Source organism: Trachurus japonicus, chromosome 19 (genome assembly GCF_045865225.1).
Source record: "Trachurus japonicus isolate A0001 chromosome 19, Traja_1.0".
Classification (NCBI taxonomy): Eukaryota; Metazoa; Chordata; class Actinopteri; order Carangiformes; family Carangidae; genus Trachurus; species Trachurus japonicus.
Window position 1 is genome coordinate 21,015,507 of NC_140925.1, and position 12,500 is coordinate 21,028,006.

The 12,500-nt window shown below is 52.0% G+C and overlaps 1 protein-coding gene across 1 annotated transcript in view; it reads right to left on the bottom strand.

The window, feature by feature from the left end:
- Positions 1–12,500, bottom strand: part of bahcc1b (BAH domain and coiled-coil containing 1b) — a 60,039-nt gene that overhangs the window by 19,057 nt on the left and 28,482 nt on the right. The window contains 10 exon segments of the mRNA XM_085762490.1: positions 3,012–3,241; positions 3,243–3,927; positions 4,728–5,112; positions 5,670–5,863; positions 7,128–7,268; positions 7,845–8,038; positions 8,597–8,708; positions 9,183–10,512; positions 10,514–11,226; positions 11,524–11,634. Of these exon segments, the coding sequence (XP_085618616.1) occupies positions 3,012–3,241; positions 3,243–3,927; positions 4,728–5,112; positions 5,670–5,863; positions 7,128–7,268; positions 7,845–8,038; positions 8,597–8,708; positions 9,183–10,512; positions 10,514–11,226; positions 11,524–11,634 (4,095 nt within the window).

Consider the following 12,500-nt stretch of genomic DNA (forward strand, 5'->3'; position numbering starts at 1 on the left):
GGAGGAGGAGCACAGCTCAGTGTGATGAAGGGGGGAGGGGGTGGGGAGTAAAGGGGAGGAGAAGCAATAAGAGGCAAAGTGTTTATTGAGCTATCTATTTATTCTCCTACATCTCCTCATTATGGACATGGACAGAATCCAATTTCGCCTTAGAGAAGAGGAGAGGGGAAGAGAGGAGAAAAGAAGAGAGGAGAGGAGAGGAGAGGAGGGGAGGAGAGGAGAGGAGAGGAAAAAAGAGGAGAAAAGAGGAGAGGAGAGGAGAGGAGGAGAGAGGAGAGGAGAGGAGAAAAGAGCAGAGGAGAGGAAAAAAGAGGAGAAAAGAGGGGGAGAGGAGAGGAGAGGAGAGGATCTCTGTGCATTGCATTGGAGTTGCAAGGCGTATGCACTGACATCTGACATTATTAAAACCTGTGTGTGTGAGTGGAAGAGGGAGACAGAAATGCGGTAAACAGAGGGGAGAGGGAAGAGGGCAGGAAGGAAGGATGGAGTCTTCAACTGTGAAGCCCCCCCCCCACCAGAAAAAAACAGAAAAAAACCAAGAGCATGAACGAGAGAGCGGATGGAGGGGAGAAGGACAGGTAACTCCTGGGAGAGGCTGAGAGGAGGAGGAGAGATGCGGCTTTGTCCTGTCCCGGCTCGCAGAGGTCAGTGCCATCTCATCTGTCAGACCTCTGAGCCAATGGGCACGCTCCGATTACCCTGTCAGGGTGACATCACCGCTGACATCACCACACCTAGTTTAGCATCCTGGAGGATGGCCACGATCGATAGACAGCTTCTGCCCACAGCGCACCACCCTCACACACACACACACACACACACAGCGCTCTGCACAGTAATAACACTATACTGTGTCTCTAAAGGGGGTGGGGGGTGTAATAAGAGGTGGCACATGGGGGCGGGGGGGATTAAAAACTATTACAGTAGATGTGGGCCCCAGTCATCATTAAAGCCCATTAAGGAAGTTTATTGAGCTGAAATTTCAAAATAAAGGAAATCAGGAATAAAGGCGCCTGTCTGTGTAAACAGAAGTAATGGTGTTAATTTCTACTGCAGGGGAAGGATCTCTTCATTCCTTCATCTGTAATTGCGATCTCCAGTGAACAGCTGAGATATCCTTCCGCGTCAAGGAGCGGCATAAATGCATCTGTCTGGGATCAGTTTCATCTCCCCAACACATTCACGATGACAAAAACGCCATCAGTGGTATTAATAACATTCCACACAGCCAGGCCGCAGCTCGGTTTTAAATAAATGTGTTGCAATTTGGAGAGCGTTTTCCACGCCACGACAGGACTTATTGATTTCACACCTATTACACATGCGAAGCACGTCGTGCGCGCACACATCAACAAATGCAAACTCGTGTGCGCCGCATCACACACACACACACACACACACACACACACACACACACACACACACACACACACACACAGACACAGACACACACACACACACAGACACACACATGCACAAGACAGCTGCAGAGCGACTTATGATTTTTACACTTATTAATTCCGTCAACAAGGCTTGCAGAGGCAGGATTTACACACAAGATTACACTGGTTTAATAATAAAAAAAAGAAGAAGAAGTGAGTGAGTGAGTGAGGGGGGAAAAAAATAACAAAGAGGGAGGAGGGGAAGGAAGAGGAGGAGGAGGAGGAGGAGGAGGAGGAGAAGCAGGCAGGGAGCAGCCTGGTGGAGAGACACATAGACTCTGATGGAGGAGAGCAGGGATTCATCTGGGATTACTTAACAGCTTACACACACACACACACACACACACACACACACACACACACACCGACCGACGTACACGCACACACACAAACACACACAGATGCTGGCATAAATAAAAACACTTTCTCTCAGAGGGACGAGAGGAAAATAGGAGCGCTTACAGGAGAAGTGTTTTAAAGGGAAGGGTCTAATTAGCAAAGCAAGACGCCAGAGCCTGGGGGACACACTGGGCAGCAAGTGTGTGTGTCTGTGTGTGTGTGTCTGTGTGTGTGTGTGTGTGTGTGTGTGTGTGTGTGTGTGTGTGTGTGTCCTGGCTTGTGTCTGAAGCGCTGCTTGTTTGTCCATCTCTGTCACCCCCCCCCCCACCAAACAAACACACACCCTCCCCAGAGGGAAAACTATGGTCTATAGGACAGCGCTGAGCCGAGGGAGGACAGTTAGTGCGACTGTGTGTGTTGTTAATGTGTGAGTCGATGCGGGCACCACATCTGGGTTACACACACCTCCCACAACCTTTTTTTAGTCTACTGTATGTGTGTGTGTGTGTGTGTGTGTGTGTGTGTGTGTTTGTGTGGACAAGAGAGAGGTAGAGTAAAGTAGGTGATCTGATTTCCATGGGCGAGTGTGTACTGGGTGTGATGGGAAAATGGAACATGTACACCATCATTGTTTCTTATCTGAAATGTGTTTTATAACATCAAAGACAAAAAGCTGCTGGCTATAGCCTACTACTGGCAGCCAATAAGAAACCTGTCAGGAGGAAAGGGTTAAGAGCAGAACCACCTACCATTGATGAATGGATTGACGTTGTCTATGAGATCTGTGTTATAGAGAGGATTTCTGTTCTACAGGATCTGGACCAAATGGACTGAGTATGTAAAACCAATTAGATCTGATTTCATACGACTGTAACTGTGTTTTGTGTGAACCTGTCCTCCCTTTTTTTGTGTGTGTGTATTATTTGGATTGTCTCAAGTGGTGCGCTCCCCAGTTCTGTTCTGTTCTGATATTGTTCTCAACTAAAACAAGTCATAGTCCAAAAAAGAAAATTCCAGAAGGGCAATATGGACAACAACACATGGACTTCCTGTAACCATCTTTATCTATGTCCTTGATTGACAAAGACTGTAATTAATGTATGAGATGGAAATTTGCTTTTCTAAATAAAAAGATAATTAAAAAAAAAAGAAAAAGAAATGTGTTTTATGAACCTTTAGTGGTTGAAAATGTCAGATTAGTGAGAAAAAAACAAACAGTTTTCTCCTCACCGTCGGTGTCTTTCTCTCTGCTCTCCCTGCTCCTCTGCTGGATCTCCAGTTCTGCCAGTTCTCCCAGTATCTCCATGCCGTGGTGCGGCGGGGGACTGGGGGGCCGGGCGGCGGGTGCAGGTGGGTACAAGGCATCTCTGGTGGCGCACAGAGCGGCGGCGATCAGGAGCTCCAGGCTCCACATGTAGGCCCCCTGGAGCTGGGCCGCGGTGCTGGTGGAAGGGGGGGGGGGCGGGGTCAGAGGTCGGGGAGGGGGCGGGGGAGCTACATGTTTCCACCAAGTCCTTGTCTGGACTCTGGATTGCGCTCCCCTGCTCTTCCTCCTCATCCTCAACCACCTCTACATTCTCTCCATCTTTATCCTCCTCCTCCTCCTCCTCTTCGGGCTCTACAGGCACAAGCACAGTACATTCTGTTGGGTCACACTCCCTTTTCTCCCCCTCGTCCTCCTCCGTGTCCTCTTTTCCACGTTCCCCATCCTCCTCCTGCTCTTTGGGTAGCTGGGGCTCCTCCAGGCTGGCCTTCTGGCCCGGACAACCCAGAGAGAGCTCTACTTTCAGGGTTTTGCTTGTGGCTGTGGCTGTGCAGGCTGGGGAAGGGCATGGCTGCAGTCCAGAAACCTTGCTCTCAGGCTCAGAGATGGAGCATCCTTTTGCTTCCGTCCTCCTTTCTTCCTTCTCTTCCTCCTCAACGCCACTCTGAGATTCCACCACTTCACAGTCCCCATCGTCTTCCTCCCCCCTCTCCTCCTCTGCGGGGAGCGGTGGGATGTGTCGTGGATGTGGGAGGGACTTGGATTCGGGCTCCGCGGGCTCGGCCTCCACCGTGGCTTGTTCAGCCAACCGGACTTCGGCAGGCGAGGGCCCAGCCTTGAAGCCCATGGTGATTGGAGGGTAGGTGTAAACAGGTGGCAGGTCTGTTGACAGAGGAGAGATAACTGGTTTAATATAAACATAATGTACACATTACAATATATACAATTTATTCTAAAACATCCACAGATATAGAAGACTGGAGAGAAATGCTTTGTAAATCCATGGTCACTCTGTTCAGGCAGACAGGAAGCAAGCAATCACAGCTGGGATAATACTCTGACAGCTGGGTGCAGAAAACAGTGTGTGTGTGTAAAGTTGTAGTATATGTGTGTGTAGCAGCATGAGCGAGTGTATAGATCTATGTGGGATATTGATGACACCCTGCTGTTTTCCTGTGATTGCAGCTCTGGCCCTGTCACCCCTGCATTCTTATTATTGATGGTATCCCTCCGCCCCCTGACAGCGCAGCCAGATGAATGTGTATCCTTCCGCCTGTACTTTTCAAGGACCCCTGAAGGATAAGGAGGGTCTATCTCAAGATTTCATTGACCTTCTTACGAGGCGCGTGTGCACGATCAGACACGCAGGCGTGCGTGTTGGCAGGCCACGCATACACACACAGACTGCCCATATGCTTTCTATGACCTCATGCCTGACCTGTCCATCGTCCCTCTATAGCTGTAACAGAAAACACACAAAGGCTCAAGGACAGACTGAACGAGGGATCAGTCATGCTTCAAACTATTTCTGCAAAATCAATTTCTGTGATTTTGCAGAAACAATTTTCTGCAAAATTGCCTCAAACAGTGCACCTTCCATCTTCCTCCCTCTTTTTCCTGTCACACCATATCTCTCTATTTCTTTGTTTTTGTCTCTCATTAATGAGCCACATCACATGTACCTGGCTCTAGGGACTGTGGGTAGTCCTGAGGGGGCTGTCCCTCTCCTCTGTCGCTGCCCCTCTCCAGGCCTTTGGACAGGTGTGAGGGAGCGGGGCTGAGCGCCGGGGAGCGGGGCGCCGCGGCGGCCGGGCTGGGCGCGGGGGTCAGGGGGTTTGGCGGGTGCGGGCGCCTGGACGGGGAGTGGTAGCACGGCGACTGACGGCTGGTGGGACACATCCCTGGAGACGGCGTGGGGGTCTTTGGCGGAGGAGGAGTGTGGGAGAAGGGTTTGGCTGCATGAGAAGAGGAGGACGACGATGAGGACGAGGAGGAGGGGGGAGTTCTGGACGACGAAGGTTCATGAGGACAGTCTTCTATGGTGATGGCGTGCTCCTCGTGTTTCCTCTGTGAAGAAGCAAAGGCAGGGTTCAGACTTCATCTTCCCTGACAAATGATATCTCAAAGAAATGATAGAGCAGCTTATTTAAAGGCAACAGGACAGACGGCACTTAACATGAGCGCTAGTGAGCGCCGCTGCTGGAGAGATAAAGAAACACCTTCTGACAGAAAAGCCACAAAAACTAGTGTTGGCCACACGGTTTGATTGCCAAATGATCTGGCAATGCACAAATGGGAAGGCGCCACACAAATGCCGCTTTATCAGTGAAATACCTTGCCAACAAAAAGAGGAAGTCATTGGCTTACATAAATATTGCTGAGTATGATTTTGCATATGCTTTTCTGCCAGTGTTGAGAAATCAGGATATCTGTGCTGAGAGATCTTCAAACAAATTAACAGCAGGACTCTGTCACAGTCTAACTACTCAAAGGAGGAAGACTTTTTCACAACCTCACTTCCTAATTTTCACTCACCCACAGTTTCACAATTATATGTCGACAGTGTTGCATAAGTTTGACCCCAAAATGTAATTTCTCCCCACATGTCTGGGTCATGTCAGTACCTGTCCTATGGAGTGGCGCTGCATGTGCTCAATGGCTCGCTGCTGCTGGTGCTGCTGGTGCTGCTGCTGCAAGGCGTACAGCTCCTGCTGCCGCAGGAAGGAGGAGCGGGAGTAGACGGGGTGGTGCTGCAGGTGAGGAGGGGGGCCGCGACCCCCGTACACAGGAGGCCAGAGACCCGACTGCTCCAGAACGTCTGGAGGAGGAAATGGTTGGAAAGGGAAATGTGAGGTTGTTTCATCTTTTCCCCCTCCGACTGGAAACTCATATTTTGAATAAATAAGCAGTAAAATAATCAGCAGAGAAATTATTTTCATGATTCCATCATAAAGAGAAACTGTCAATGAACTCTGAAAGTAGACATTTGAATATGTGGGTTTGGCACGAGAGCTCTGCTACCGTAGCTATCAATGTAACAACTGTGAGTGAGGGAATCTTTCTTTCTCTCTTTCTATTTCTTATGGTGTTTTTCTGGGCAGGGAAACGCACATTTTCTTCCAAAGCCCCACCCCAGACACAAACAGTATGAATTCAGATGCACACACATGTACATACACTCACACTCACACACACACACACACACACACACACACACACACACACACACACACACACACACACACACACACACACACACACATCCCTCCTTGGATGCCTTGTCGCTGGGAACCTTTGTTCTGTGAGATTAGCCTGAGTGGGCTAATGTTTCCCAGGGGAAGGGTTCAGTGGATGCACTTCCCCTCTCTGCAGGAACTCCCACGAAGCGAGGCAAGGGAGGCGGGAGATAATTAAATTTCACAGCCTGTTTGCAAAGCAGCGTTGACACACACACACACACACACACACACACACACTAACACACACACAAAGACACACATGCTCTTTTCTCTTTTTAGCGATGGCTGACATGTACAACACAACCCTTAACACCGAGCAATGTCTCATGGTGTTCCAGACATGAACACAACTAACTTCACATATTTACACACACACAGACACAGACACACACACACACACACACACACACACACACACACACACACACACACACACACACACACACACACACACACACACACACACACACACAGGCGAGCTCACACTTACACAAAGTCCAGTCCAAACACACCCGTGCGCCACCACAAGAGAGATGAATGCCAGTTAAAATGGTTTGCATAATGCCGGGCACATGCAGAGGGGGCAATGGAATAGCTGCTCCCATTAACAGAGCTATAAAACACGGCCCCACTGACAGAGGGACTTAGTTGAGCATTATATTATGATTAGTCAATGATACTAAAACTCTGGGAGAGAAATGGCAGCGGCTGTGATGGTACAAATGGGAAGAGGGGTGGGGGGTGGGGGGCGGGGGGCAGTAAGTACGGGTAGACACAGCAGTGGGTATAAGCTCTGCTGGTCGGCTGTGTGTCTGTGTGTGTGTGTGTCGGCGCCGAGCGTACCGAGATGATGATGAGGCCCGGGCTCGGTGGGGAGGACCACCAGGGGGGAGTTGGGGTCTTGGGTGAGCGACCCCAGGACGGGCTGCAGGGGGCTGGGCAGACCGGGCGGGAAGCCGGGGCTCATCCCCACGTGGCTCAGACCTGGAACACAGAGAGTCAAATGAGAGCTTCATTTAAATACTGATTTAACTACTCCAGAAAGATAATGATGCACGGCTGCAGCAGCGTGTGTGTGTGTGTGTGTAAAACCAGGGATGCAATCAACAAACATGAGTAAAAATAACGCTGAGGTTGTTGTGGAGGCTTGAAAACAACCTGTTCCAACCTCTGCACGTCTTCATCAGGGGGTTCAGCTCTACATTATTCCTGCTGCTCGACGTGTGAACACCTCACGTTTCTTTGATTTGTCACCGTGCTGTCGTGCATGGCTGTAAAGGAACTGTTGTTCAGCGTACAGCTTCAGCTTTTTTACATTTACTGCTGTAAACACTTTCTCAAGAAAATGTCACCGAGAAATAAATAAAAGATTTTTGTATTCAGTATCATAACAATAGCACCGTGGTCGAACAAAAGAAACACAAAAACAGTAAAAAACTCCAACACTGACTGACGTTATCACAACAAGACATTGATCTTGACTAAAACATGTGAAATGTGAGATGATTGAAGACACACACACACACACACACACACACACTGTGTCCTGACTCCACTCACTGTATGAATGTCCCATCCAGAGGGAGGGGCTTCCTGTCCTCTGCATCCAGTGGTGGTGGGCCGGGTGGGCGTGTGCAGCCGGGTCGGCCCCCAGCTGGTTGGCCCCCCCGGGGACCAGCAGGTGAGAGGTCAGGTCGCCGTGGCAACTACTGGAAGGGTGTATCCTGGCGAACTCCACTCGCTCCTTGTTTTCCCTGTTGTTGTGGCGTTAGGCGGGGTGAACTTTGTCATTATCATGATTATCCCTCTTATTGTCATCATCATCATCATCATCATCGTCGCCATCACTATCATTATGATCATTATCTTCATCCTTGTCATCTTCATTACCACTGCTACCATTATAATCATGGAGAAAATGAAAAGTGACAGCAACAGGAACAGCCATCATCTTGTGCTGCTCTATGAGTTCTCATTATATGTTTTCTTCCCTTAATATGACTACATAATAAGAGCCTGGTACTTCACAGACATTCATATTAGTCCCCGTAACATTAATGCACCACATCTCATCTCAGAGAGAGAGAGGGAGAGGGGGAGAGTGAGAGTAAAGGGGAACAGAAACACCACATCAAAGAGCCAGAAGAGTAAATGGAGTGAGGGGATGAAAGAGAAGAGAAGCAGAAGCCTCAGACCGGGAGAGAGAAGCTGAGAGAACCAAGAAACCGCAGAGAGCAAAGAAATGAAAAAATAAAATAAAATGAGTAGATGTGGCCGTGTGAGTGTTGTGCTGTTTGTGAACTTAAACGCACCTGATGATTAATTCTCTGTCTCTGTCCAGGTGATGGAGGCTGATCTGCTCCTCGCTCATCCTCTTCCTCTCCTCCGCCTCGCGGCCGAGTGGGTACACGGGCCGCGAAACCCCTGAGTCATGGTACAGCAGTGGTTACAGTTACTATCATGTACACAACCAAACTAACCAGTGGATGACAGGGTTTAAAAAACATCTTGCTTCTGTTTTTCTGTTCCTTTACAGCGAAGCTCTCCCCCCACATTGTGAATGTAATATCACACTGCGTTGCCAAAAATTGCACTGTTTCTGCAAACTGACTAACCCCAAATGTGTCTTGTACATTTCTACATTTTCTGACTAAAGGAGAAGTTGTTCTGCTCCTACAGCTGATGATGAATCAGCATCTCTGCCCCTCAACAATGAACTTGCAGAACAGTGAGCGTGAACAGAAGCTGTCCAGGTAAATGTCAGAACGGACCATGAGTTGTAAAGATAAAGATACTCTCCAGCACCAACAGCTCTCCAGTGTTTAACAGTGAGTTTTTCCCATAATGCAACAGAACAGAAACAGCATTAATTGACTAGGAGGATAAATGAAGTCTGACCTTTCATGCTGGGCAGCACCCGGCCCTGTCTGCTGTGTCCGGGGGGGTTGTCTGGGGAACGGTGCGGCGGTCGGGCCACCGCCACGGCGATGCCCACCGGGGGCTGCCGCACCTCCCCCTCCCCTGAGTCCCCCGCCTCCTTCCCTCCTCGGTCGCCCCTCTCCCCCTCGGTAGCGGAGCCCCGGCGAGGGGGGAGCGGCTGTTTGGGGGGGTCCTGGGAGGGGGCGCTGCTCTTAGCCCCTCCCCTGTCCCCCTTCTCCGATCTGTCGCCCTGCTTGAGGCAGCCCAGACCCCCGAAGGGGCTGCGCTGGGGCAGCAGCAGGGGCTGCTGGGAGCTGTAGTTCATCAGGTTCTTCATGGCGCTGCCCTCCCCCTCGCTGCTGTGTGACGATGAGGAGCGGGACAGAGGGGGGGGCTGGTTGTGGTCCCCGTTGGGAGCTCTGCTGCCAAGCCCCCTCGCCTCATCGTTGCCCCCCGGTGCATGATGGGAGGCTTTCCTCTGCTCCTCTAGGTGACCCCCTCGGACCCCCCAGGAAGGAGCGGTCTGAGCTCCGTCCCGGCCCCTCTCCTCCGCCCCCCCTCCGTGGCTGCTGTGCTGCTGGTGTCTGATCCTCGCCACCTTCTGCCCCTCCCTCTGAGCCCCGGACCCCCCCCTCCCGTCAGGGTGAGAACAGTCCCTGAAGGGGAGGGGGCCGGTGTCGGTGCCGCTCTTGGATGCACCCTGCTGTCCGGGGGGGTGGGTCTGCTGTCCGGGGGGGCCCTGGGCGTCGGGCGGCAGCGAGGGCCGGTAGACGTCGTCCAGAACCTCCAGGTCTCTGAAGGATGAAGACTCCCGGCTGCAGGGGCGCAGCTCGGCCTGGGGCTGGGGGCCGGGCTGGGGGCCGGGCTGGGGGCCGGCGGTGCACCCCGGTTTGTGGAAGTTGTGGGTCTGGGGGCTCCAGTCGGGGGGTCTGTCAGCTTTGCCGTAGCCCAGCTGCTGCTGCTGCTTCTTCTGGCAGCTGCTCCGGCCCAGGTGGTGACTCTCATACGCTCCCTCTCCGCTCCTGTCCTCCCCCCTCCTCCCGCCCCCCCCTGCTCCTCGACAGTCGGGGGCCGCCAGGTCTCCCAGCGGCCCCACCGAGGGCACGTACGTCGGGCCGATGACTTTTGCCTCCCTGCCCGACCCCCCGGGGGCGGATGCGGGGTCTTTGGAAGGTGTGAGTGTGAGCGGGGCGGGGGCGGGGGCGGGGGCCGGGGAACAGTAGAACTCAGGGTGGGGGTGGTGGTGCGCATGGTGGACCCACCCTCCCGTGTGCAGGGCGTGAGGCGGCGGCGGCGGAGGGGGGGGGGGGAGGCATCGAGTAGGAGGCCACGGAGTGGGGGGTCGGGGGGGCCAACATGGCCGCCGCTGCGGCCCCTCGTCTCATACATTCAGAGGAGGAAGACGAGGATTCGCTGATCCTCATCTCCCCGTTTATGGGTCCATCCTTGGAGCAGCGTCTGCCCCCTCCAGATGGAGGTCTGCCCCCCCCCCCACCACTGCAGCTGCTCAGCGGCCCCCCCTTCCCCCCACAGCCGCTCTCCGTCCCCAAACCACTGGACAGTTTACAGGTGGTGGTATGTTTCCCCCCCTGGCCGCCCGGCTCGCCCTCCCTGTAGTCCTTGTGTCTGTCCTCCTCCCTGCCCTGTGGTGGGAGGTGGGGGAGGAGGGCGTGGTGGGGGTGGGGGTGGGGGTGGGGGTAGGCCTGGTGGTGGTAGCTGGATGGAGTGGTGGGGGGGGTCATCTGGTGAGGGTGGTGGTGGTGGAGCTGGTGCTGTTTGTCTTTGCTGTCCTGGTGCCGCTCCTTGCTGCTGGGTCGCTCCTTGTCCTTGGTGGACGATGAAACTTTCTCCCCCAGGTCCTTACTGCTCTTCCCTCCCCCTCCTCCTCCTCCTCCCCCGTTGTCCGTGTCCCGGCTGCACGAGCCGAGCGGGTGGCCCGGGGCCGTCCTGGACAACGGCGGAAGGCTGTGATTGGTGGAGAGCAGGGGGGGCTGCGGAGGAAGGCCTCTCAGGTAGAAGTGATCTGGGAGGAGAAGAAGAGACGACGTCAAATAAATAAATCACTGAAGTTCAAGGTTTGCGGAGATCTAGAGAAATTTGAATATTAACTCCAAAGTGATAAAAACACGACTCGTCATAAAGTTTTATTAAAATGTGTTCCTGCATAAATATCTGGAGAAAAAGGAAAGAAAACTGTGGTTTGAAAAACTCCAAGACACCAGCTCTTCCTCCTGCGGTGACTGCTGATAAAGCATTTTAAAGAAGCATATATAAAGCTATTTTTGCACTCTTACATGCACATGCACACACTCACGCCTACCTTTTTGAGTGTCATAGAAGCGGTGCTGTCCGTAGAGACCGTTGCCATGGTGATCCAGGGGACTCATGGGGAGAAAAGGAGAGGCAAGACTTCCTGAATAGCTGGGGTACCCTGTCAGAGGGAGGGAGAGCGAAAAAGAATTGATGTTTCTCCGCAACGCTGACATTCAGCAGCCCTCTAAACAAACAGTTTATCTCTACAATCTATCATGAGATGGGGCCATTTTGGAAAACACTGGGAAAAAAAAAAAAAAAAATATGGCCGGTTAGTGCTACTTTCACCATAAATGCACTTTTGCACAAACATGCCACAGGAGTTGACATTATTTACAGTGGACAAAGTGGTGACAAAAACCACAGCCGACAGCTACTGCCAAGTGTTTGCAGCATTTAACTGGATGGAATTTGCTCTTCGACAAAACACATTTTTCCCAAACCCAAGACAAATAGTATGCAGGATCACACACACGCACACACACACACACACACACACACACACACACACACACACACACACACACACACACACACACAGACTTAAAACACACAGTCCTCCCTGGAGGTCACTGGGAGGTAAACGGTCGTTCCACTCTGTTCCTCGTCTTCAAGGACGTTGAACTGCATCGTGGGATAGCGGAGGTCTTGGTGGTTATGCTGATGGGGGGGATGGGTGAGGGGCAGTATGTGGGTGTGTATGTGCGCTGGGATGTCATGGTGGTTGAGAGTGGGTAGTATTAGGGTTAAAGAAAAAAAAAATCACCACAGGCCCATCATGCACATACACACGAGCTCAGTACACAAACACACATCATGGGGCCAAAAGGCTCAGATTGTGTGTATGTGTGTGTGTTTGTATGTGTGTGTGTGTGTGTGTGTGTGTGTTCTCCAGCAGCTGGTTTCATGCCCCACAGAGTGTCCTTGCCGGCCCGTTAATTGGCAGCCGTTAAAAGTTTAACGGTGGTGGCCAAAGTAAACAGC